At 41.1% G+C, this 27,374-nt stretch overlaps 2 protein-coding genes across 3 annotated transcripts in view; one reads left to right on the top strand and one right to left on the bottom strand.

Annotated features, from left to right (window-relative positions):
• Nucleotides 1-7,342, top strand: part of AAMDC (adipogenesis associated Mth938 domain containing) — a 28,591-nt gene extending 21,249 nt beyond the window's left edge. Inside the window, exons 3-4 of the mRNA XM_045557280.1 lie at nucleotides 5,085-5,180; nucleotides 7,165-7,342. Of these exons, the coding sequence (XP_045413236.1) occupies nucleotides 5,085-5,180; nucleotides 7,165-7,305 (237 nt within the window). The 3' untranslated portion in view covers nucleotides 7,306-7,342. The remainder of the gene's footprint in view (nucleotides 1-5,084; nucleotides 5,181-7,164) is intronic.
• A 1,635-nt stretch (nucleotides 7,343-8,977) lies between these two features.
• INTS4 (integrator complex subunit 4) overlaps nucleotides 8,978-27,374 on the bottom strand; it is a 97,986-nt gene continuing 79,589 nt past the window's right edge. Inside the window, exons 18-24 of one of the 2 annotated variants that reach the window (XM_045557278.1) lie at nucleotides 25,893-26,023; nucleotides 23,276-23,335; nucleotides 21,257-21,416; nucleotides 20,888-21,031; nucleotides 17,567-17,687; nucleotides 13,252-13,475; nucleotides 8,978-11,945 (exon numbers count right to left, since the gene is read on the bottom strand). In XM_045557278.1, the coding sequence (XP_045413234.1) occupies nucleotides 13,297-13,475; nucleotides 17,567-17,687; nucleotides 20,888-21,031; nucleotides 21,257-21,416; nucleotides 23,276-23,335; nucleotides 25,893-26,023 (795 nt within the window). In that variant the 3' untranslated portion in view covers nucleotides 8,978-11,945; nucleotides 13,252-13,296. Of the gene's footprint in view, nucleotides 11,946-13,132; nucleotides 13,476-17,566; nucleotides 17,688-20,887; nucleotides 21,032-21,256; nucleotides 21,417-23,275; nucleotides 23,336-25,892; nucleotides 26,024-27,374 lie in introns of those variants that run through there. The other variant, XM_045557277.1, reaches the window with a different exon arrangement.

Genomic DNA, 27,374 nt, shown 5'->3' with positions numbered 1-27,374 from the left:
TCGCAGTTATCTTTCACTGCTCTGTATGTGACACCATGGGCCTGCAGTAAAGCAGCAACAGCCAAATTCATCACTTGAGTTCCATTGATCCAGCAACTCTGATAGGCTGCGGCTGTCTCCAGTCTGAATCTCCAGAGGATTATGGATTTGTACTCTCTTCTGACCTTTCACTTGATTTCTAGCAGTCAGTGGCCTTGTTTCATTATACTAGCATGTGAGCTCTCAGAGTACGTGGGCATGGTACTACTCAAAGTAGGTGCTATTCTTTGTTGAATGAAGGAATCATTCAAATTCAGGTAAATGCATTTATTTAAGGAAGGTGAAGATCTATAATTCTATTAAACATTTACCATGGTCGTATCTTTAGAAAAAATGTTAAGCTTTTAAATCATATTTGTTCAGCTCAGGGTGGTTCTATGATTGATCACCAGAGCTGTGGAACTAAAAAGGACATCTAATCCAATCCGATAACAGTCTTTAAGAACTAGTTGCAATCAAGTGAAAATATATCCCTTATTTTGTTTTGCCTTTAAAAAGTTATAAACTTAAATAACGTTATAAGAAAACAATCTAATTTCCCCAAATCTCTTGTGATCTTTGTGGAGAACAGGGAAAGCTGGAGGCAGAGGCCCTGTTCAGAGACACCTGGGCACTAGCTCTGCATCCTTTCCCAAGATGAGGATGCACCTTTGCTGCTGATCAGTTTGGTGCACTCTTTGACATACAGGTATTCTAACCTAGAATACTCTTTGATATTCCCTTAAACATGAGTGCATACAGTTTTAGTGTAAATTCTTCCAGAAGATGCTGATGAGATAAGCCTGAAAATAAAAGGCTAGTAGTGAGAGAGAATTTGGCTTTGTTATTGGCCCTGGAACACTGACAGTGAAGAATGTCGCCAGCAGCTGCATGCCCCACAAGGAATCGAGAGGCATGAGGAAAGCCATCAAAGATATGCTGCATCTTTTCTGCTTTGTGTAGCCATGTTGCTTCTGTTCAGTTCTGGTTCCTTGGCTAAATAAATCAGGGAGCAGATGAGTGTGTATGTGTACCTGTATGTGGTCTCTTCCTGCTAATATATAATTTGCTTACATAATACTATTATATTTTTTTTTAAAAACTTATTTTGAAATAATTTCAGACTTACAGAAAAGTTACAAGAATAGTACAAAGAATTGTCAATGTATTTTTCACCGAGATCAAAATTTTAATATTTTACGTTTTTTTAATTATCCTCTCCTCTACAGGTAGTTTTTTTTCCTGAACTTGTTTACTCCTTTACTCCTAAATACCTGTGTATATTTCCTAAAAAATAAAGATACTTTCTTACATAATCACAATAAAATGATCAAAATCAGGAAATTAACAAATGCTATCAGCTCATATATAGACCTTATTAAAATTTACTTGTCATATTAATGGAGTTATAGAGTATATAATCTTTCGAGACTTGTTTCACTTAGCATAATACATTTTAGATTCATCCATGTTGGCATGTGTATAAATAGATTATTTCTTTTTATTGTTTACTGATGAGTAATATTCCACTGTTTGAGTTATAACACAATCTGTCTATCCATTCACCAGTTGAACATTTGGATTGTTTCTAGTTTGGGACTACTACAAATAAAGCTGCTATGGACATTCATGTACAGGTTTTTGTAATAAGAGTTTTCATTTCCAGGAGTGTGATTGCTGAGTTTCATGATTAATGTTTAACTTTATGAGAAACTGCCAAACTGTTTTCCAAAGTAACTCTATGTTACCACCAGCAATGTATAAAAGATCCAATTTCTCTGTATCCTCACCAGCATTTGGTATCTCATTGTGGTTTTAATATGCATTTCCATAGTGACTAATGATATTGAGAGTCTTCATGTACATAGGGACCGGTCATATATCTTCTTTCATTAAGTTTTCAACTGTTATGCCCATTTAAAAAATTCAATTGTTTTCTTATTGTTGTGTTTTGACAGTTCTTTATATATTCTGAATACAAGTACTATGTGAGATATATGATGTGCAAATATTTTATCCCAATCTGTAGATTTTCTTTCCATCATGTTAACAGTGGTGAGGGAGAAAGTGCTATGGTTGAAGAAGTGATAGAAGGGCAGTCTGACCGGAGTTTGGCGCATGAAGAAAGTGGTATGCAGTGAGGCTGGAGCGGTAGCTGGGAACACAGACCTTGTTAAGGAGCTTGGCATTTATTCTAAGGGCAGTAAGAAGCCACTGAATGCTATTAAGAAAAAAGAGTGACATGAATAGATTTGTTTTATGTGAGGGTTTTTTTGTTGTTGATTTTTTTAGAGGTGGAGTCTCACTATGTTATATTTATTTTCTATTTGTCCTCTTAAGCTTAGTGTTTGCATTTTATATCTTTTGTCACCCATTTGTTTTCAAGTTATGTCTTTATATTTATTTTTTTCTATTTGTATTTAAATTACTTATTTTTCTTTTTAATCACAGGCTTTTTCTCTGATGTGTCTTTATATTTAAAGTAAACAGCATTTAGTTAGATGCTTTTTTTATGTTCTGAGAATCTTGGAGGTTTTAAATGTTTTATCTTTATCTTGATATTTGCTTTCTATTTGTCTTCATGTTCTTTGTTCCTGCTTTTCTTTTCCTTTTTTTTTTTTTTTTTGAGACAGCGTCTTTCTCTCTCTCTCTCTCTCTGATGCTCAGAATAGAGTGCAGTGGGCACCATCATAGCTCACTGCAACCTCAAACTCCTAGGCTCAAGTGATCTTCCTGCTTCAGCCTCCCAAGTGGCTGGGACCACAGGCACACACTGCCATACCCACCTAATTTTTCTTTCTTTCTTTCTTTCTTTTTTTTTTAGAGATAGGGTCTCACTATATGGCCCAGGCTGGTCTCGAACTTCTGGCCTGAAGCAAACTTCCCACCTCAGCCTCCCAAAGTGCTAGGATTATAGGCATGAGTAACTACAACCAGCCCTCTTTTTTGTTAATCACGTGTTTTTTAATATTCCATTGTGTCTCCTCTATTGGCCTTTTAACTCTCCTGTCCATGTGTGTGAGAGGGAAGAGATTGTTCTGGGGAAGACTCAGGTTTACATTTAAACTAACACTTACTGTATACCTGCAATGGGCCAGTTACTGGGGTATGCACAACTCCTCTATGTGGTAATTAGCTTAGTTCTTTCAACCTTCAAGAAAGTTGCTTCCTGGGTATAGTATTCTAGTAATGTGCATTAAACCACAGGTAAAACATGTTTGAGTTCAAATCCCAGCTCCAACATTTGGCAATTGTGTCATCTTGGCCAAGCGACATATCTTTTATGAGGTTCAGTTTTCTTATTTATAAAATGAGGAGAATGGAAGCTTTTGTGCTTATTTTACAGGCTATTATGCAGAACACATGGAAAGAATTTATATAGATGTATTATGAAAACTGTAATGTAAACATTACTATAGGATTTAATGAAAAACTCATATTCACTCTCCCCGCACCTTTTATAAATATACAAATTTCAGTCCTAGCTCATCTAAACCATCTTTCTGAGCTGAAAAACCCTTCTGGTCCATTTGGTATCTTCCTGATAATTTTAGCAGCTCTTTTCTTATACCATCTCTGTGATTAGAATGTAACCCTTCTACAACCATGGCATAAAGGCATACTCCTACTCATACTTCAAGATCCGCTAAAAACAGGCCGGGCGCGGTGGCTCACGCCTGTAATCCTAGCACTCTGGAAGGCTGAGGCGGGTGGATCGCTCGAGGTCAGGAGTTCGAGACCAGCCTGAGCAAGAGCGAGACCCCGTCTCTACTAAAAATAGAAAGAAATTATCTGGCCAACTAAAAGTATACAGAAAAAATTAGCCGGGCATGGTGGCACATGCCTATAGTCCCAGCTACTCGGGAGGCTGAGGCAGGAGGATCGTTTGAGCCCAGGAGTTTGAGGTTGCTGTGAGCTAGGCTGACGCCACGGCACTCACTCTAGCCCGGGCAACAGAGTGAGACTCTGTCTCAAAAAAAAAAAAAAAAAAAAAAAGATCTGCTAAAAACAGCATGTCTTCCATGACAATTTCCCACTCATGTTTACTCACTTCATCTTCTGAAATCCTCAACACTTTTTTTAATCTCAGGCTATTATAAATATTTGCACATGTTCACTAACTTTACCTGAGTAAAACTCCTCCAAGGAATATTTGGTTGATCTCAGTATTTCTAGTGCTTAGTCTAGGACTTGGCACAGAGTAAGTTCTCAGTAAATGCTGGTTAAATGAATGAATAGAGAGAGGTATATGGGTCAGAAAAGAAATGCTCTGTCTCTCTGAGCTTCAGTGCTGAGAGCATCATCCTTGTGCATCCCAAACTCTAACTCCCATATCCCGTTTGCTGATGTAGATATAGTTCAGAAGCCACCATCCTTTAATGCTGGATTCATCTTTGTTAAACACCTCACCTTAAATATGCTTGGAAGACTAGGAAGGCTTTTCAGACTTTAAAGCATAAATAGAAGTTTCCTGGGGTTAATTGGGAAAGTTCAGGAAAAGGTTAATAGTGTAGAGATTCATACAAAAATTTTCTAAATTCCAGATTTTAGTATGGTGTGCAAGTGCTTTCTTCTCTCACCACACCTGCCTCTCTACACTCGCACTGTAGCAAATTATGTATTTTTCCCTAGGCTTTTTCTTTCCTCTGAGCCTTTGTACATGCTATTGTATATGGAATGCCTTGTTTCTATGATTTCCTTTCCTTTAACCTGGATAATTTTGCGTGACCTTTAGGTTTTAGCTTAAATGTCACTATCTTTGGGACACCTTCCCTGACCACCTGCCCTGACCTCCCAGGTCTGAATGGGGTGCCCATACCCTGAACTTACCTTGAAGCACTTATAAAACTATTGAAATTTCTTTTTGATCTTCTTGACTTTTCACTAGACTTGGAGCTCCCTAAGGGGAGCACTGTATCTTCTCAGTTAATCCCAGGGCCCAGAACAATACCTAGCACTGAATAAACCTCAGTAAACATTTCTTGAATGATTGAATCCCACAAGAATGCCTATTGCAAAGAAAGATTGAGAGCAGGTACCTGTCTACTTTCTCTTTCCACATCCAGCATTCTCCTGGTGTGCAGCCTGCAGATGTGAAGGAAGTTGTCGAGAAGGGTGTACAGACTCTTGTGATTGGTCGAGGGATGAGTGAGGCCTTGAAGGTGGGTATTATTGCGCATAGCATTCCTGAAGACAGGTGGGGATCTCTGGGACCTTTGTCTTATGGATGTGTCCTCCTTGGGAGTTCATCTCTATATATCATGCCCCCTCATTTTGCTGACCCAGGATAGAGTAATGGCTGCATACACTATTCTACCCCATCAGGATTGGGTTCTGCAGTCTACCTAACACTGAGACTGTGTCATTTCAGCTGTTTCTTGGAAGTGCCTCAATCTTAGAATTTCTCAAGTTCCACAGTTATCAATATTTTGTCCTTTATATTTTAATACTACTTTGCATCTTCACATTTTATAGTACTTTTTCTTCTTTCTTTTCTTAGACAATGTAAGTTATGCTTCTTTCCCCTTTGAGAAAAAAATTTTTCCTTACTGAAATAATACATGCTTATTATGAAAGATTCAAAATTCAATGTAGAAATGTAGAAGCAAAAAGGTAAAAGATTTCCCCTTCAAAATCTCCACATTTGGTGTATACTCCTACAGCTCTCTCTGAATGCATCTACAAATATATACACATTTATACATACAGATATCCACCTGTGCACTTAAAGGCATCTTATATAAACAGGATCAATACTACATGTATTGTTCTGTATCTTTTACCTCCATTTACATTATTACATTATGGACAGCCTTCCACATAAATATATGGAGATCTACGTCATTATTTCCTCTATATAGATGTCCCACAATCCTGTTCCTACTGATGAAGTTGCCCTTCATTTATATTTTTAAAATTTAAACTAGTTTTTCTCCCATTACAATAATTCCTGTCTGTAGGCTTTTGTTGTTATAAATCTTTTAAACATATAGAAAAGTAATATAGGGCATATTAAAAAATATTTCACTTAAGAGTTCATTCTGAGGAGGCAGAGTCTAATTAAAACCTATTTTAAAATATTTAGGATAATACACTGAGTTGAGAAAATATCATCTAATAATAGCTGCCACTATGGAGAACAGCTTTTTTATAAATCCATTTACAAATATTTATTAAGCTCTTTCTACGGGTCAGGCACTATTCTAGGCACTGGGGACAGTGAGATAATCTACACAAACAAGGTTCATGCCCCTCGTGGATAATAAAAAACTAGACAGTTTCAGATGTTATAATAAATGCTGTGAAGAAAATGTTGACTTGAGAAGGGCTATTATGGAATGGTTAAGAAAGTCCTGAGAAGACATTTGAGCTGCAGTGTACATACACTGGTTAATTTCATCCTCACACCAACGCTGTGATGTAACCATTTATTTTATGATGTGTTTTATAAGGGAAGCAGTTGGGGCTGGGAGACTTTAAATAGAGGGCCTAAGGGTTCTTGGTTGGTACATGATAAGGTTGGAATTTAGACTCAGGTTGGACTGACTCAAGACATTTAACATTTACATAGCTTAGGTTCTGCACCCTGCTAGACATTTTACATACCCTATGAGTTAGGTGTTATTATCCCTAATTTACAGACATGGAAACAAAAGCTCAGAGAATTTAATTCAGTTACCCAAGGTTACATTACTAGTGTAACCAAGGCTGACTCCAATATCCATGCTCTTCCATTTCCATTTCTCTTGAGCTTTATGCATGGGTATTATACTTGTGTCAACTTCTCAGAGGCCTTTTATTTATTTTTTATTTATATTTTTGAGACAGAGTCTTACTCTGTCACCCCAGCTACAGTGTAGTGGCATCATCATAGCTCACTGCAAACTCAAACTCCTGGGCTCAAGCGATCCTCCCACCTTAGCCTCCCAAAGTGCTGGGATTATAGGCGTGAACTACCACACCCAGCCCCAGAGGATTTTTGACTCATTGGGACTCACTGCCAAATTTTGAACTGGTGACATGCTGGGTGGTCAGGAAGTAACAGTTGTCACCGTTGAATTAGGTGGAGTACATTTGCCTCATAATAGAAAAGGAAGCCCTGAGGGTCCATTCCCCTACTTATTCATCTCTTTTCCTCTTTCTCAGGTGCCTCCATCAACTGTGGAGTACCTCAAGAAACATGGCATTGATGTGCGGGTCCTCCAGACTGAGGCAGCAGTGAAGGAGTATAATGCCTTGGCTGCCCAAGGGGTCAGGGTGGGAGGTGTCTTCCATTCTACCTGCTGATGGAGCCTTAGGAGGCGAATAAATCACTAAACAACTATGCCTGCGACTATCACTCTTACCATTCTCCACACCAGCCTTCCCTAAGCAATTCTGAACACCTGTTCATACCACGGCCATGTGCAAGGCTCTTGGGATGCATGCAGGACTAAGGCAAGGTCCCTATCCTTGAGGGTGTTAAAAACCAGAAAAGTAGACAGATGTTTACCAAAGTTTAATAACGTGGCTGGAAGTATGAGAAATGTCAGACAAAAAAATAAAGGCTGTGCCTTGAAGGCCAAAATGTTTCAGTGCATTTAAAATCACATTTCAGTTGATGCTTTGGAATGTTTTGGAGGTTTTTTGTTTGTTTGTTTGTTGAGACAGGGTCTCACTCTTTCGCTTGCGTGAGGCTGGAGTGCAGTGGCACAATCATAGCTCACTGCAGTCTTGAACTCCTGGGCTCAAGCAATCCTCCCACTTCAGCCTTCCCAGTAGCTGGGATTACAGGTGTGCACCACTACACCTGGCTGATTTTTTTTTCTTTTAATTTCTTGTAGAGACAGAGTCTTGCTATTAATACGTTGCCCAGGCTGACTTTGGAATGTTAATTCATCAATCCAACTAAGTTTTTATTAGCACCTTTTACGCCAGGCACCGGCACCGCTCCAGAAAAATAGCAGTAAAATTCTTGTTTTTGTGAAGCTTATATTCCAGTGGGGAAAATAAACAAGTAAACAAATACATAACATAAGTAGAATCTGGTATGAAGAAAAATAAAGCAGGATAAGAAGACAAAGAGTGATGGGGGCTACTTCAGATAAGTGGTCAGGGAAAGTCTGCAATGACATGAACAGAGCCCTGAATGAGGTAAGGAACGCTTTAGTAACCGTAGAAAAACTGCCCTGAGAGTTGGTTTCTAGGCAGGCTGTTCTACTAACCCTGAGACCGGAGCCAGACAGTTCTCTCTGGGCCTCAGATTCCCATTAAATGTTGGGGCTGGACTAGATGCCCTTTAAAGTCTCTGCTGGCTCAGATAGTCTTTGTTCTATTAAATACCTAGGTGGCCTTTGTGAAGCCTTAGAATAGACCGAGAGAACTACAAGTTATCAGCATCACCTTTTTAATTTTTTTTCTTCTTTAAAGAGGTATGCATATGTCTTTGGTGTCAAATAGCCTTGACTTTGAACTGCAGCTCTTTACCACTCACTGGTTTAATCTCTCGAGTTTCACTGTTTTCATATGTCAGATAGGGATAATAGTAGTACCTGGAATCATTGTAGGTATTAAATGATGTAAGTCATAGAAAATATTAGCTCACTGCCTGACATATAATAAGGACTCAATAAATTGAAACAATTGTCATTATCTTTCTATTAATGGGGGAGGCTACTATGTAAAATCAACATAGCTTCATTTCCTAGTTCTTAATATAGCAGCTTCTTAATTCATAGATTTATAGAATGTTAGAGCCCAAAAGAACTATCTCACTCATTTATTCAGCAATTCTTTTTCATGCCCATTCACTGAGAGTCTGTTGCTAATTTTCTTATGACCGGTTATTGCTGGGCCCTGGGGGAATAGGGCTGGAAAAAGTTATAGATCCTGCCCTCAGGAGTTATGTGAGACAGACAAGTAAACAGACAATAATTATACAACATGTTGATTTTATAAAAGTTACAAGGTCGGATGGTGGTACAAAGAAAAGACCAATTTATCCTACCAAGATGTAAGGAAAATTAAGGAAGACATCATTAAGGAGATGACACTTAACCTGATTCTTAAAGAGTAAAATGTTCATTAATTCACTGAATAAGCATTTACTTGGCAACTTTCTAACTAGACATTTACCAGGTATGGTGTTTATAACAGCTATAAATAAAATTGCTCCACCCCAGCTATTGTGGAAGCAGCACCCCTGGAAAGCTGGTTTTTGCTCCACATGACCCTGTCACTGTTAGGCATCTGACCTAAGGGAAGCCAATCCACAGACTGGACAGCAACTTAAGATGTAGCTTGGCAAGAAAAGGTAAGCTAAGACAACTGGAATGGAGTGAAGGAATTTTTCCAAGTTCACCCAACAAGTAGAGGCAGGATCAGAACCGAATGCTGTCTTGATCTCTTTCTGTCATACACCTCCTTGTTCCTTAGAGGCGCAAGGGAGATCCTCACAGACAAGACACCCAGCAGAGAAGGCTAGGGAGGCCCTGCTTAGTGCCCTTTCTGCATTTCCCAGATGACAGGATCTTTATAGATCTGTTCCCTCAGCTTATAAAGCCAGCCCTATATACCTAAGAGAGGTGTTTGATAAAATTCAGACTGTTTCTTTAATGATGCAGTTTTTTTTTTTTTGTCAAATGTAATGTGAGACAGCTCCAATGGGTGTTGAATTAGGTGTGGGTGTAATCATTGTTCCTAAGTGAGCTATCACCAATTAAAGAGAACTTAGTACAAATGTCTTAGAGGTTATCCAACTTTGTATAAAATCCGCTAACAAATAGCCCCTTCCTTTCAATCTGGTCCACATGGTCAATGCTGGAAATATACAGAGCTTGGAGAAAAGCTATTTTTCCACATGACACTATATTTAGTCCCATGTATTAATCATTAAATCCTTTTGATTCAGTTTTTAGGTAGCACAGCCATCAATCAGCCCACACTTAATTTCTTCTAATGTAAGTGGTTCCTAAGACAAGAAGTGCTATATGTGTACCTTTCTTCTCCATAATTCAGTTTGCTGAACTCAATCATGTCAAAGAAAATACAAAGTCCTTTCAGAAACTTAAATCTCAGGGCTTGCTCTTGCGACACACCAGGTACTGCCAAGTTTGCTCTGGATTCATATACTCTTTCTTTCCCTGCCTGGTATGTGGCGGGAGTTGTGCTGGAGATACAAAAACACAGACATTCTTATTGTCCAGGTACAGATTAGTTGGAAAAAACAGACGTGTAAACATACAGTGATCACATAGAAGTTGCAAATGGGCACACATCTACCTGGAGATGTGTTTTCTCAGTAATTTTAACCTTGACTTTAGTTACCAAGATTTTTTAATTGGGTATTTTTACATGAAAATGCAGATTTCTGACTTTTTTTGAAAAATGAGAAGGTCTAACATGACCAGGCCCACACTTATAAATTAAAATGATTGGCATGGAATAGCAACTGCTTTCTCTATAGAGAATGTGCTCTTTCATTCTTCAGTCTCTATTATCTTCCTCTTGGCCACTTTATTCCTTTGCTTTTTCCACCTACCTTCTTTAGGGGTTTGCATTTGTGAACCTGCAATGCAATGATAAGTACTATGCTTGAAGAATGTGCAGGAGGCAATGTTCCAAGCCCAGAAGAGTCACAGATAAGAGTAGATTCTAGTACAAAGCCCAGTCCTGAAGAATAAGAGGAAAGGAACCATAGAAGTCTCAAGAGCACATTCCAAGGTTCAGCAGGTCCAAAGGCCTAGAGGTGAGAGAGAGCATGGGGAGCTTTGGGAACAACCACGGTAATTCCGTTCAGCTGGCATACATAGTACAGGGACAGTCTGGGAGAAGGAGTAGGAGGCTGGAGACAACCCAGAGGCATGAAGAGCCTTCAAGGAGAGAAGTTTAGATTTTATCCTGGGACTAGCAGTGATCCACTTAAAGGGGCTTAAGCAGGGGAACGATGTGATCAGATCTGGCTTTTAGACAGACAGCTGTGTGAAGAATGGACTGAAGAGGGCAAGATCTGAGACAAAGAGATCACTGGGAGGAGAGATGATGGTGGCTGCATCAGGATGGAAACATTGAGTATGAGAAGAGGATTGAGACAAGAAATACTGCAGAAAGCAGAATCTAAAGGACTTGGCTGCTTTTGTATGAGGGATAAGGAAGAAATCCAGTGTGGCACACAGGTTGCTGGCTCTGACTGCTGGGTGCATGCTAGACCTCTTAGTAAGAATAGACTCTTATTATGAAAACCACATGGAGGAGAATCAGGAGGCCTGGGTTTCTAGCCTTAGCTTCACCAGTAACTCAGCCTCTCTGGGCTTACACCTTCATTTGTAAATGAAGGTGCCACACTCCCTTCCAAGCCTTTATAAAAAAAATGGTCACTTTTTTACTTCAGTGAAAAAGTACAGAACCAGATGCAGAAAAATCAAAATTCTTGTATTTCTCAGAACCTGAGAATTCAGGGTAAAAGGGATTTAAAAGGTTGAACTCAACCCCTCATATGATACAAAGTCCTTAGCAACAAATTTTTATTCTGATGGTAAGCCAAAATCTGCCCCCTTAGTGTATATCTACCTTTGATAGAAAAAGTACATTTTGGATTTTAAGACAGGATCAAGTCCAGGCTCTGTCCCTTAGGATAAAGACACTACCTCAAAGCTTCCATTTCCTCATTGGTAAAATGGAGGATAAATTGGAAGGATTTTTATAAAAGTGGTACTGTATCTGAAAAGTCTCCAGCATATTCTTCTCTTAGAAGGCCTTCTATAGTTCCAGCATGATGGGCTCAGTCAGCAGCCATGCATCTGTTGTTTTCATCTATGCTCCAACCCTGCAATTGCCATCAGGTGTTTGTGTCAGGGCCATGGCATGATTCAGCCAGGCTACAAGCTTCATTTTATCTTTAAGGCAGGCACCTTTTTCAGGGCATCTTGTTGTTGACACACGAGAGCTCACTGATGGGAGATGTGCAAAACAGGTGAGCGCACTAGGGAAGTCAGCTTCCTGGAAGTAATCTTTCTTCCCCTAGTCCCTCTATAGCAGTCATAACCTCCTGGAGCCAGACTGCCTCAGTTCAAATCCTCGATCTGTCATTTACAAGTTGTGTGACCTAGGGCAAGTTACTTAATTTCTCTGAACTTCAGTTGCTTTGTTTATAAAATAAAGATAACAGTACCTACTTCAAAGGGTGGTTGTGAGCATTAATTGAGTTACTTCATGTAAAAGGCATACAACACTGCCTGGCACAAAGTACATTAAACAAAAGTCGTAAGTTCTCCAAGTACCAAATATGATCCAAACTGGCTGCAGATTCAGATTCTACCAAACATTATTTAATCCATTCTTTCATCAACACTTCAGGTATATTTTGCAGATGAGGAAACTGAGGCATAGCGAGCTCAAGATTTGAAGGCTCTTTTCCATATACTTCCCCTGAAGTGTGGTGTAGCTTAGACCTTTAGGATCTTCTTGGATTTGAATGAATACATGCTTTATTTACTACACAGTTTTCCCACCAGTGACTTAATCTCTAAGAGTCATTTGGGTGGGTCATTTGGGTGGTGTGAGGATTAAATGATAGGTAAAGCACACAGCACAGGCCCTGCCAAACTGGCTGACCTCTCTGGGGCACTTGCAACTTTAACCCCCACACAGCACCAACTCATAAGAGATATAGCAGGAAATGACTTATTAACTACACTGGATCCCTCTTTCCCAGAATCTTGATTTCTTTTCTAAAATATGGCTTTTCTCTATTATTTCTTTAAAAGCCACAGAGGTTCTAAGAATAAAGGCAGGCAAGATCAAGAATTTCCCTGAAGGATGAAAATTATTCATTCTCCAGCTATTCAGTCAGTCCTGGGCCCAGCTATTCCCTGAGTCAGGGAAGAGGCCTCTCGGCAAGAAAACAGATGTCTAAGGTCCTCCGAACTGTCAATGGGGAAAATGCACAGCTGGTAAAGCTGCACCTAATTTTTTTTTTTTTTTCTATTTTTAGGTGCCTGGCTAATTTTTTCTATTATTAGTACAGACGGGGTCTCACTCTTGCTCAGGCTGGTCTCACACTCCTGACCTGAAGTGATGCTCCTGTCTCAGCCTCCCAGAGAGCTAGGATTACAGGCATGAGCCACCGTACCCAACCAATGCAAAAATAATTTATCCTGTGTTTGATACCAGACAAGACTATAAGGGTCACATATTCCTTATGCCTACATATCATTTCCAGGTGAAGTGCCCCCGGGCCCTGGCTCATTCCGATACCTAAGAAGGGGCTTCTAGGCCGTGGCTGTACAGACTGCTTTTGCTTCAGCGCCTTGCAGGTTTGGGCATTATGTAAACTTTCACAGGCTTGCTGAAGGGGATGGTGCCCTCGATGCTGGTTTCCACCTGGGGTGACACCTCGCCACCCTCAATCCAGGAGAATTTTGGAATGCGAGCACTGGAGTTGTAGGCCAACAGCAGCCTCACTTCCACCTGGCATGGTTCTGGAAAAAAGACAAAAGAAATCCTCTGTGATAAGGCAACTACTAGGAACTGAGATGAAATGTCAAGTAAAAGCAAATCAAAATAGATGCAGCAGGGTTTCAAGAACATTTCTTCATCTGTCCGCGTTCTTTCCTTCACCCTCATGGAACAAAAACACTTTCCCAGCCTAAATCCTGTGAGGATGACACTGAGCCTGCAGATGTGATGCTTCTCTGCCACCTCCTCCTTGGGTCTCTGTGGGCTCCCTGCGGCTCCGAGCCGTGGCTGCTGAGACAATCAGAGAGCCAACTAAAAACCCTTCTTCTCAGAGGCCTTCCAGCCTCAGGACACAGGACCACAGGTGCATGTGGCCTATTCTCATACCCAAGTAAGTGGGCTCTTCCTGTGTAGTTCAATCTCAAGCCTCAGGGCTGCGGGTACCACAGAACTCCACCTTCTTAGTGGAGAAGCCTTTGAATAGGAAACGGTTCTGCTAAATTTTCCTCACCAGTGAACAGGAACATGTTTCAGGGACCTAAAATCATGTGAGGAAACCTTTCTTTCTTTTATTACATCATATTATAATACTGATCTAGTGTCTTTATGTGGCAGGCCCTAGCAAGGGTAGATAAGGCCTCCCATCAGGCTGCTGGCTGTCTGGTTGAAAAGACAGAGACAGTTGCAATGGAGTGCATTATATGCTCTAGTCAAGTCAGTAAGAAGTACTGCAGAGGGAGTGCAGGAAGGCTTTGGAGTAGAACACCCACTCTGTGCCAAGCACATAGCCCCAAGAGTTCTTATCCTGCCACATCATGAAAGAAAGACTGTTACAATCTTGGAAAAAGTCCGAAAGTTCAGAGAGGTTCTAAGTGACTGCCCAAATCCACACCTGTGACAGAATCTTTGAGCCAGTTCATAACCTGAAGCAATTAATCTTTCTATTAACCACATGGCTTCTATAAAGGAGGAGGAGAGAATTTCAGAAAAACCTAGGGGCAAGTGCAAAGGTTAGGGAACAGTGAGCTTGGGATGTCCTCCTGAATTTTGTGCAACTCGAGCAAAAGGTGCAAGTGTTAAAGATAAGCCCAAGGCTAAGAAATTCAGAGAGTAGGAATGAGGCCTGGATGGATCTAAATTAACAAGGGTAGAGACCCCAGTACTTCTCAATGCCTCCCCAGACCTCTTCCTGGTCAATTCCACACTTCTCCCTATGGGTCAGAGCAGATACTGGATTGCTGTCCTCCAGGAAGGAAAAGACTCACAGGCAGCCCAAGGCCACAGCAACCTAGCCAACCTCAGAGGTCAGTACGACATCTGGGTGCAGCCTCAGCATCACTAATAATTACCAGCCATGTGGTAAGCACATACCTATATAACATGAGGGCCACACACCAGCCATAAGCATATCTGTAATGAAACTATCACTGTTCTCTAGTACCAGGCTCCAGGTGAATCTCCCTCTAAGGGTGGAGTCAGGGTAAGTACCCGTATCAGCTTTCCTACCATACTCTCCTATTCTGTCCCAGGTGGCAGACCACAACCATCACCCTGGCCCTCACAGCACTTTGAAGAAGCCAAATCCTGATAAGAGTCAGAGGGAGTCCATATACGACTCAACCCTAAGGAGTTGTTTTGTCTTACCTTACCAGCATTTGTTAAGAATGGCAACTCAAGGCAGTGCCATAGGAGGAAAGAATAGAGGAGAGAAAATAAGAGTGAGAGGATAGCAGGAGAAAAAGACAAAAGATCATTTAGGACAACTCATACAACCTATTCATCATGTCTGGAAGAATATATCTCTTAAGAGGTTTCTACTCTTATTCTCATCTTAAAGAGAAAGAAAATGAGACAGAGAGGCAAAGTAACTTTCTCAGGGTCACACAGCAAGGAAGGCAGAATTTGAAACATGGTCTATGTCAGCAGTCCCCAACCTTTTTGGCACCAGGGACCGGCAGACCAGTTTAATGGAGGATAATTTGTCCACGGACAGTGGGCAGGGGGTGAACTGGGGGTGGGGGGTGGGCAGAGCTCTGCAGCCCTGTTCCTAACAGGCGCCAGACCAGTACCTACTGTGCACTCAGTTCTTCAGTTTCATGGAAGACAGTTTTTCCATGAATGGGAGGGAAGGCAGAGCTGGGGGGAGGCGGAGCTCTGCAGACAGTTCCTTACAGGTTACAGGTCACAACCCAGGGGTTGGGAACCAAAGGTCTATGTGACTCAAAGCATATGGGAGCATCCTGCCTCCCAGAGGAGAGGCCCCCGGTAGGGAGCTGCTGAGGGACTGGAAAGGCTCCCTAGGAACACCAGGCCCCATCTCCTGGTTTAGGAGAAAGAAGGTGCAGCTGCATTTAGAATGAGATGTTTCACTTTAGTATCCCAGACCAGAAGAGAGCATAATACAATGAAACACAAGGCATTTGAGAGTTAGGAAATCTAAGTGCCAGTCTCAGTACTATCACTGATCACCTATTTGGGCCTCCAATTATGCATCCGTAAAATGAAGCAGAGAATACTAATTCCCACCACATAGTTGGTCTGAAGATTAAATGAATTTTTATTGCATACTTATAATCTTATATTCAATTTTCATTACTTGCTGAGTACCCACTACATGTCAGGCACTAGGGATACAGGGTATAGAGGCACTGGGGATAGAGAGGTAAAGATGAGCAAAGCTCCCTGCTTTAGTAGAGCCTACATTCTCATGGGAAAGTCAGTAAACACTTAAATGAGAAAACATTTGACACTACTAAGTATTATGCAGAGAATTAAAACAGGGATTTGTAATAGTGACTGGGTAGTGAGCTCTTAGAGGAGGTGATCCTGGATAAGTTATAATTCTTCAGGCTCAAGGCAGCCTGACTATACCAAAAACCAGATCTGCAATGAACTAAGGCATCCTGAGAGGAAATGAGGCCTTACTGGCAAGAACCTGGAGCTTGGGAGCAGACAGCCTGGGTTCTGGCTCTGGCTTTGACAATGACTTGCTGTGTGACCAGGGAAAGTCAGTAGCCCTCTCAAGACCTTCCACATTTTTTGAGCTCTAACATGCTGTGATTTGCTTTCCTGATCCTTGTCCCACCTAAAATAATGCTGTCCCACGGCATTTGCTGCTCCATACATACGTCCCTTCATTAGAAAATATCAGAATAAGGACTCTACTTTCCTGTGGGGCTAGTGCTTTGGCATATAGTGCAAAAACATGCCAAGAAGCAAGGATATGGAATGAGGGATGCTCAGGGAGGCAGGTCCTGGGTAAAAGAAGTGCTGGATGCTCCTGCAACTATGCCAAAGCCAGGGTCACTAGAACCCCAAAGGGGCTGCCCTAACATTCAAAAGCACCTTGTAAAAGCTTTATAAAATCACCAGTGTCCATCCAACACCTCTGACAGAGGGAAACCATTAACAATGGCATTAAATAATTGTTTATATATTTAAAAACATGGAGTGAAAGAAAATTCCAAAAGACATCCCCCTATTTCTAAAATAAGCCAAATTTGGCAGCATTAAACACCTCCAGTAACAACTATGCTCCTGAATCCTTTTCAGTGATTTAGGAAACACCACAGAGCCGAACTGTCCCCATATTTTAGGTTCTACAGACTGTCTTTTTTTTGTAGTTTTCCAAAGCAGCCTTACAGACTTGAAATGTAATGTCTTTTGCACTTGTATTCTCTCATTTTATTCTTATGGACTAAAAATCCTCACAACTAATTTGTAGATTAAGAATTATCATCTTTATTTTGAAGGTGAGGAAAAAGACTCAGAAAGGGAGAGTGACCACGGTAACACAGCAAGTCAGTGGCAGAGTTAAGACAAGAGAATAGTTGCCTGGCATCAAAACAGGGCCCCTTCCATGAGACTCCAATCTATTGTAATCTCCTGTATATTTTCTAATAGAATCTTGCTCCTCATGCAATCAAAGCAGTGTAGCAAATTAGTCCCAATGTTCCCAGTTTGAGCTTATAAACTCCTTAAGGACTCAAGTTCAATCCTTGGCAAGCCTCATTTAACCACATATGTCTTCAAACTGCGAAAGCCAAACGCTAAAGGGTGTGTACGATCCCCAGGCGCATATTTTCCTGCTCACCTTGGGCCACTGACTCCTTACCTGTCCAGGCAGTGTGGGAGAGGTACACCTGAGTGATGAGCCGGTGCCGCCCAGGACCAGGATTCCGGAAGTCTGCTGGCTTAGGGTGGATCATCTGAGCCTGGCCATCTGGATATAAGACCTAAGAGGTAATAGAAATAAGAGAAAGAGGCAGAAAAGAGATGAGCTTTTAACAAAATTGAGGGTGACATCTGTTATGATCCCCAAAACAGGAGAAGAAAGATGGCATCATCCTTCATAAAAGACTTCTCCTTGAGGGGAGGTCAACATGGTAGACATCTGTATACTCCCTGCCCCAACACAAGGCAGTGTCCAGTAAATATTTCCGGAATTCATGGTGAATTAGTGATAAGAACAGAGTGTCTGTTAAGCACAAGGACAGGTAAGAATATTAATTCTGACCTTGAAAAGCCTTCCCAGGCACTCCCATCAGAATCACTCTCCTTCCCTAGCTTTGAATCATATCACAAAACAGCATCCATCACCAACTACCATGTATTAAGAGTTATTTTGTAACTGTATTCTCTCCACCGGATTTCAAGCAGCTAGGAAGTCATTTATCCGTCTCTTTCTACAGAGAAGTGCTCAATGTAGTGTCTTCTCAAATCACTGACCAGTTCCTTCAAATTTCACAAACTGCCACAAAGTTCTTTCCGTAGTATCTGGTGGTGGGGGTTCCTAGCTACCTGTGTAGAGGGCCTATTACACTGCACAGTGTACAAATGAACTAGAGGAACAAAATGAAGTTATCCTAGGACCCGACAGGACTTGCTCTATGTAAATATAACGGCAGAGTAGGGAACCACACAGGTCTTTCAACTTTAAACTATGGGCGACATGTCTCAGCCCACTTCCCCATAATCTTCTTTCATCTCTCCTTAAACCTTGGGGCTCCCCCCTCCCTCGATTTTACCCTTATTTCTTAAAGCCGCTACTGCCCACTCTTGCATGCCCCCACTACAGCAGAAAGATGCAGGTGTCCCAGCTTCCTGATCCTTATTATCTTTCAAGAGAAGTACTTGGGCTTGATTTTCTAAGTAGGAGGGCAGAGGAGGGCTGAAACAGTAATGAGCATGGATAACAATGACAAAGGGTGCAGAATCTCCCAGAATTCTCAAGAAAACTGCCCTTGGTGAAAGGCCTTGACTCCATGAAATGGTTGCTGGGAACCTTCCATCATCCTCTATTCCTCCCATGAACGGGGCTTAGAAATCTGTGGCCCAAGTAAGTCAGGGGAAGAAAATGGGCAGTATGAATTATATTCTGAATTTCAGAGCAACTAAAAATTGTATCTCCTCTTATCATTAGGTATACCTGGATTAGGCCAACAAAAGTGTAAATAAATGGAGTTCCTGGAGGGTCTGCTTTAAAGAATAGATATACATTATTATTTTTTTTTTAGGCTAGTCAAATGAAGCTGTGGGCAGATATACATTATTTTAACAGAGAATGTAATCTCCATGTAATCTCTGAGGCATGTTTATAGCTACATCTCTAGCATCTAAAGCATTGCTCAGAACAGAGGAAGAATTCAGGTGTGGTGGCTGGACTGAATGGCACTTTCAAACCACTGGAGCTGTCCCATGATGAGGCAGTAAGTTTCCCATCTCTCTACCTATAAGGCACCCAAACAGTTTAGCCCTGCATGTAGTAGAGGTGCTTCAGAGGGGATTTTCACAAGAGAGTTTGGCAGATGACCCTTAAATAACCTGCCTGCAAACTCATTTATGCTCAGTTGGTAAGTGAACTTTTTTTGCAGCTACAAAAATCACTGACTACACATTAGAATCACCTATGAACTCTTAAAATAAATACTGGTAGCCATGAACCCTACTTTCAGGATTCTGATTTAATTGATACAGGCTGAGGCCTGTTCATCAGTACTTTTTTCTTTTCTTTTTTTTTTTTTTAGAGACCGGGTCTTGCTCTGTTACCCAGGCTGGGGCGCAGTGGTGCCATCACAGCTCACTAGAGCCTTGAACTCCCGTGCCCAAGCAATCTTCCTACATCAGCCTCCCAAGTAACAGGGACTATAGGCATGCACCAAAACCATACCCGGTTAACTTTTTTTTTTTATTTTTTGTAGAGACAGGGTCTCACTATGTTGCCCATGTTTGTCTCAAATTCCTGGGCTCAAGCAATCCTCCCACCTTGGCTTCCCAAAGCGCTGGGATTATAGGCATGAGCCCATCAAGTACTTTTTAATGTTTTCTGAGTAATTCTAAAGTGCAGCTAGAGTGGAGAACTACTACTGTGGAAAAAACACTGTAATACAACTTCACAGCTAGCTGACAATTAGTCCTCTGCAGGTCTCATAATTTAAAATAATTCCCGCAGGGAAACCAGAAAGCTTGTTCCTCTACTGACACCATAGCCAAAAAGTATTATCTTCAGGGCCTGATTCATCCTTACCTCCTTCAGGAAGCCTTTCCTGCCTCCTCCAGATTATTTTCCTGTCCTCTGATTATACTTCCTGCAAGTGCTCACATCTCCGCTTCTACTTATAGCCCTTCGGCTTAGAATCCCTCATTTTGCCCTTCTCCTTTGCTCTTATTCATCCCTCCACCACACTCTCCAAATTAAGTGCCTCTCCAGAGTACTCTTAACTTATCCTGTGCACGTCTAATCACTGAACTTCTGTTTTCTAAATGCCTGTCCATTTGTCTGTCTCTGAATGAAACTATGGGCATCTTGAGAGCAAGAACTGTGACATATTTACCCTGGCAACTCCTGCACTTATTAGCATGTGCCACAGAGTAAGCACTATTACATGGAAGGACAATAGGATGCACGAATGGGTAGTAAGTACTCTTTGTGGGCCTTTCATTGCAGACTGGATTAGTGTCCTACCACATCTCTCATGTGTTTTTAATATATCTATTTAACTTGGGAAAAATATTTCCTAGTGATCACTTTTTCCCACCCATAAATTTTATTTGCTAGCTGATGCACCCACAGCCTGAAAAGAACTTGCTGTAATAAAAGACCAAGTCTTAACCTCAAATCATAAGATTACAAAGGGTCTTGTCATTTAGTGAACCCTTACTGCATGCCGGAGGCTTTATATACATTATCTCATTTCAGTGTCAACTACTCCTACTTGTTAGTCGTAGAATCTGAGGCTCAGCATTTACAGTAACTTGCTCCAGACCATACTCAACAGTCAAGTTGGGATTTTAGCCCAGGCTCTTTTCCACAGAGGCTCATCCCTTCTCCTGTTCCAGTTTCTGTCCCTCAAGTAGAGACTACAGGGGTACTACAGTTGAATACTTCAATACAAGGACAGTCTAGAAGCTCCATGGGGACCGAAACCCGACAGACCTGGACCTTCACAGTGCTCTGAGGATCCTGCACATGTTCTAGGGTTGCATCAACATCCAGGGCCACCACCAAACCAGATGTAAACCGCAAGGGGTTGTCTGACTCGCCTGCCGGCTCAATGATGGTGGCTGAGGCTTTGTGGATCTGTAAGTAAGAAGAAAATATGATAATTCTAAGGCTAGGTCATTCCTGGGCAACAAAACATGATCCCTGCCTTTCTGTCTCCTTATCTAATGAGTAAGCACATGGGAGCCAGTCTGAGGAAGGGCCCTAGCCCAGTTGCTCCACTGGTCAAAGAAGACCACCAAGGTGAACAGTTTTGACTGCCTGGACAGATCTGGCCTGATGGGCTCTGACATAGACCCTGACCTGCTCTGGAAGGGGGAGGTGCAGGAAGGTACTCTGCCGCAGCATGGTCTGTAGAATTTTGACCACTTCTGCAGGTTTCGATGTCATGAGTCGGGGCATAAGGTCAAGAAGTTTGTCCACAAAGCTGTCTTGCATGTGGGGCAAATCAGCGATGAAACACCTGGAGGAACAAACAGAAGCAACTGACTACATATTCATTTACCACAGGCTGAGGCCCCAACATCTGACAAGCCCTAAAGTAGGAGTGAAGAACCGGGAGAAGCTCATAGTTCATGAGAGATAGGTACCCAGATAATTATGCCTTAGTCACATGATCATCATAAAATCCTCTGTTTATTGAGTGACCACTATGTGTCAGGCATACTCTTGTTTTACATGATCTTATTTAATACTCCCAGCAATCCTGTACACCATTAGAATTTTTTTTTTTTTTGAGACAGGGTCTCCCTCTCTCTCTCTCTCTCTCTGTTGCTTGGGATAGAGTGCAGTGGCATCATCATAGCTTACTGCAACCTTAAACTCCTGGGTTCAGGTGGTCTTCCTGCCTCAGCCTCCCAAGTAGCGGGGACTACAGGTGCACACCATCACCCTTGGCTAATTTTTAAATTTCCTGTAGAGGTAGGATCTCACTATTTCCCTGGTCTCAAACTCCTGACCTCAAACGGTCCTCACACCTCTACCTCCCAAAGTGCTAGGATTACAGGTGTGAGCCACTGTGCCTCGCAATTTGGTTTTTCTTCATATTACAGATTCATAAATTAACTTAACAAATATGTTCATAGGGCCTACCAAGTGCCAAGTACTATTCTAGGTACTAGGAACACATAGTAAACAAGAGAGAAGAAAATGACTATTTCAATGGAGCTTATATTCAAGGGATGGGAACACTGAGACTCCGAGAGGATGACGTTGCACAGAAGTTCAGAAAAGTTAAGTAAGTTATTCCCAGCTCCAATTGATTCAATGATACTTCTGCCTTGTGGAAGGGGATAGTCAAAAAACATTTCACTAAGGAAATGTTTGAAACTTAGTTCAAAGGTTGAACTAAGAAAGAATATGCAGCTCTAGTTAACAATAGATGAGAAACTTTGGTAATTCAGAGCCATGTTTCCAAAAACCTCTTCAATCCAATTGTGCAAAAACAGACTCTTTACCTTAAAGAATCTAAAACCATATGTAAGACAAGAACTTCTTCAAATCTGAAACCAGGATCTTAAAGAGCCAAGCTAGACTGTAGCATCTGATAGAGAGCATCAACTGTTGGTGAAGGTGGTACTGCAACTCAGCCCTATGGGAAGCTATCACCACCCAAATGAAAAATGAATGAGAGGTGCAGAGTCATAAAAACCCCAGGTCTCGTGAGGTTCATGAGGACAGGGACAATGGGTAGAAGAAATGAAATATTAAACTTAAGCAAGTGCTTTACAATCCTATAAATGTCTTCCTCCCCGTATTATATTGCCAGCACACCACAGGTCTGGTTACCACTTTGACTCCCACTTATTCATCAAACCTCCCATTCATCTACTGCATTTGTTTTAATTGACTCACTTCATAGCGAACTCTGAGAAAACATACCTATTTTACAAAATAAAATTTACCTAAAGAATTACAGAACAATTCTTTGTAGATTATAGAGAAATATTAAAGCTTAAGAACAATGGGAACAGAAGTGAAAAAAATGAACAAGTTGTCATTTTTTTTTGTTTTTTTCCCCAACAAAAGAGTTTTCAAGTTTTCTTCACAATACATGTCATTTTATGGTCAGACTGAGTGCGGGATCCAAAGGATTCCTGATGTTCTTATTATTCAGTTGTATGCTTAGTTTTGAAGATCTAACTTCAAAGAAGGTTATATACCATTAAAGAAAATACCAAATTAGGACACATTGCCACAGATGATAGTTTGGCTGCATGGGCTAAATCAAGGAATCTGACTTGTGATTGCTCTTGTTACCTGTAAGTGCTATTCTCTGCAAAACCAAGATTTAATAAGCCAGGAGAATTACAAAATACTTACCTCTGAAAAAAGTCCACTTCCTGTAAAAATTTTTCACACATCCCAAATAAGGGGTCAACTCTGTAGAAAAGAAATGCAAAACAGATAGTAATGATAAGCAATTTTCTTGTGAAATCTGCATACTGGGGAGTGAGGACCAAAGTCCCAGAAACCTGAGCCTATGTGAAAGGAGAATGAGCATATTACACTATAAAATGATCTCTAAAAGGACTGCAGTAATAGACATTGGGGACTTGGAAGGCAAGAGGGTGGGATGAGAAATTACCTAATGTGTACTACATACCCTATTCAGGTGATGGCTACACAAAAAACCCAGACTTCACCAGTAGGCAATATATCCATGTTACAAAACTGCACTCGTACACTCTAAATCTATAAAAATTAAAAAAAAAAAGAACTCTAAAAGAAATAGAGGACTAGGGACCTAGGGGAAAATACAAGTCAGGAGCCTGAGACCTGATTAAACCACTGCAGTGCCCATTAAGCTTAATAAACATTCTAAATCAAAGACTATCACAGGCTATACTTGGCACCAGATTCACTAAGGATACAAGACAGGAGCACAGCTAATAAGTAGTACAGTGTCAAGTTCTCCTTGTGTAGGAATCCTTGCAGCAGTCCACACAGCAGTCTGGGATCTTTGATCCCGCAGCTGACTGGAGTACAAGGAGATGAGATCCACATCAGCCAGGTGTGGAGACCATCCTAGCTTAGAAGCCCCATGCTCCGTAGGTGCAAATATCTCTTGAAACAACTCCACAGGCATAGCCTCCAGGGACCCCACAATGGATATGTCCAGTTATAAGAATCACTGCACTCAATGAAGCCCAAAGCTATGATGTCTGCATATGGAAACTGCAGTTCACTTATATTTCCTTCTAGTTTGGATGCAATTTACCCAGAGATCATTATTTACATAGGAATACAGGCTACTATTAATAATATAGTTGACATTATCAGGGTTCCAAGGAGCACACCCAGGAAGTTAATCAAAGGCAAATCCTGATGCAAAATGGGAAAAGATTTTCTTACTACTTTACCCACAGATATAGATGTTGCTCCTTCCTCTCTATCTTATTTTCTTTGCCCTCACAGTACTTAAGAGTAAGTTTTCATTTTAGTAAATACTTATTGCATACCTAAATAATCCAGGCAACATGCTAGGCCAATATAACTTACTAATATATATATATTTTTGAGACAGAGTCTTGTTCTGTTGCCAAGGATAGGGTGCCACGGCATCAGTCTAGCTCACAGCAACACCAAACTCCTGGGCCCAAGTGATCCTCCTGCCTCAGTCTCCCAAGTAGCTTGGACTATAGGTGCACACCACCACACCAGGCTAATTTTTTCTATTTTTTGTAGACAGGGCCTCACTGTGTTCCCCAGGCTGGTCTCAAACTCCTGGCCTCAAGTTATCCTCCCGCCTCAGCCTCCCCAAGTGCTGGAATTACAAGCATGAGCCACCACACCCAGCCTGATTACATCATTCTTAAGATGCATCTTTATGTAAAAAAATACCAAGAAACAACAGTTTCAATCAAACTATGGTGGCCAGGCACGGTTGCTCACACCTGTAATCCTAGCACTCTGGGAGGCAAAGGTGGGAGGATCACTTGAGGTCAGGAGTTCGAGACCAGCCTAAGCAAGAGTGAGACCCAGTCTCTACTAAAAATAGAAATAAATTAGCCAGACAACTAAAAATGGGAAAAATTAGCTGGGCATGGTGGTACATGCCTGTACTTCTAGCTACTCAGGAGGCTGAGGCAGGAGGATTGTTTGAGCCCAGGAATTTGAGGTTGCTGTGAGCTAGGCTGATGCCATGGCACTCAAGCCTGGGCAACAGAGCAAGACTCTGCCTCAAAAAAAAAAAAAATCAAACTATGGCACATCATCAAAATATCTGATTTCAGAGAAGTTATAATAATAAAAAATGTGCATCTGAGAATCAATGAAATGTGGCAACTCCCATTATCAAAAAATCTTAGAGCTACAATTACACTGAGCTCCTATTAAGTAAGTACCAAGAACCATGCTAAGTGTTTTTTACATGTATTATCGCATTTATTCTTCATAGAAATGCCATGAGATAGATGTTATCATTTTCATTTTGCAGATGGGGAAACAAGGCACACAGAGGTTAAAAAACCTGTCTATAATCAAACAACTATTAAGAGGAAAAGTCAGGATTTGAACAAAGTAGTCTGACATCACAGTACATCCTCTTGATTTGCCTTTACTATCTGGGAAAAAGCTTACTAGTACCTTCAGAAGAGGAAAAGTGGTTTCTGGAACTAAATTTTTAAAGAAATCTATCAAACAGGACAATATAGAATGTCCTTGTTGCCAGATGAAGTCCTGTGTTGTGCTACAGGTGGTGGAGAGCCACTGGAGGGATATTCGCAAGGGAGAGACATGATCAGATTACCAAGGATCTAAGTTGATCTAAGAACAGAACTTGGAATATCAGAAAAAAAATGAATAGATCACACATCCCTTAGCTCATCTTTCCTAAATCTCATTTTACATATCATTAACCTTGGTGCAATGTCTAAATGCATTTGGAAGTGTCTTTGAAAAGAGCATGCCACACCTTTTGGCTAACCTCACAACTTACCCTCGAGTAGTTCGTGCTGTTACTATAAGTTGCAATGCTTTGGCCTGCAGCCTCATGTGATGTATAATCACCACCTGCTTATTCTCCACGCCACTGTACATGAACTCCATTTTGTAGGTCTCTTCCATGATCTGTAAATAAAAGGTAAGTAAAAATATCACAGTCTTAACTAGAGAGCACCACAAAATTCTACTGTTTAATGATCTTAGGCAAAACTCTGAATTGAGATTTTAAGTCTCTATGCTTTAAATGTTGAGAGAAATTAGTATAGTGTGTCTTGTGATAGAGAATAAATTATTTTGTCAATTACAAAAAAAAAAAAAAAAAAGACTTTCATCTGGTAATAAAATCATCTTACTTGTTGATATGAAGATATGAAGGTTTAATCATTGATAAAATTGCAAAGCACTGAAAGCACTCTTTGTTACCCTAAACCACTCACTGTGCAGTGGGAACACGTTAATATATATTATGTACAGAAACCCAATCCCCAGGAACTCCTCAAGAATTAAGCACAGGGGCCAGGCACGGTGGCTCACACCTGTAATCCTAGCACTCTGGGAGGCCGAGGCAGGTGGATCGTTTGAGCTCAAGAGTTCGAGACCAGCCTGAGCAAGAGTGAGACCCTGTCTCTACTAAAAAATACAAAGAAATTGGCTGGACAACTAAAAATATATATAGAAAAAATTAGCCGGGCATGGTGGCGCATGCCTGTAGTCCCAGCTGCTCGGGAGGCTGAGGCAGGAGGATTGCTTGAGCCCAGGAGTTTGAGGTTGCTGTGAGTTAGGCTGACACCACGGCACTGTAGCCCGGGCAACAGAGACAGCGAGACTCTGTCTCAAAAACAAAAACAAAAACAAAAAACCTGCTAAAAAAAAAAAAAAAAGAATTAAGCACAGGAACCATTAACCACATGTTAGTCATCCAGACTGCTCTATGGGCCTCGTCTGTTTGAGGGAGTGTGAGAAGGGAATTAAGTGCAGAAAACAGTATCTATGACCCCAGATCAAGCCCAGAGGATCTTCAGTTCTTGGTGAATTCTCTCCAAATAAGATACTTCCATCCAAATGATGCTTCTCTTTCCCTTCTGTGCTTGCCTCCCTTTGAACACTTTAGGGTCAGAGAAATGACTCTAGGCTCTCCTACAATTGGCAGTAAGGCAAGTTACTTAATTATGTGGTACCTCAGTTTCCCTATCTATAAAAAGGGAAGAAATAGCACCACCAACATAAAATTTAAAGCATCAAGTGGGGCATGGAAAGTGCTCAGTACAGTACCTGGTATATAGCAATGGTAATTCCTTTTCTCTCTTCCTTCCAAACTACTACTCCCTGGTCCCATCCTTCCCAATATGGTCCAATTTGGGGTTCTAATCATTAAGTGCTACTCCCCTACAATAAGCCACATACCAGGTCTGACAGGAAGTCTAGATCAGATGAGAGACTGGGCAGTACAAAGGACCCAGACTCTACTACTTATATA

This window comes from Lemur catta, chromosome 7, assembly GCF_020740605.2.
Source record: "Lemur catta isolate mLemCat1 chromosome 7, mLemCat1.pri, whole genome shotgun sequence".
NCBI classification, from domain to species: Eukaryota; Metazoa; Chordata; class Mammalia; order Primates; family Lemuridae; genus Lemur; species Lemur catta.
The sequence above is the reverse complement of the archived record's forward strand: the minus strand, read 5'-3'. Positions and strand labels throughout refer to the sequence as shown.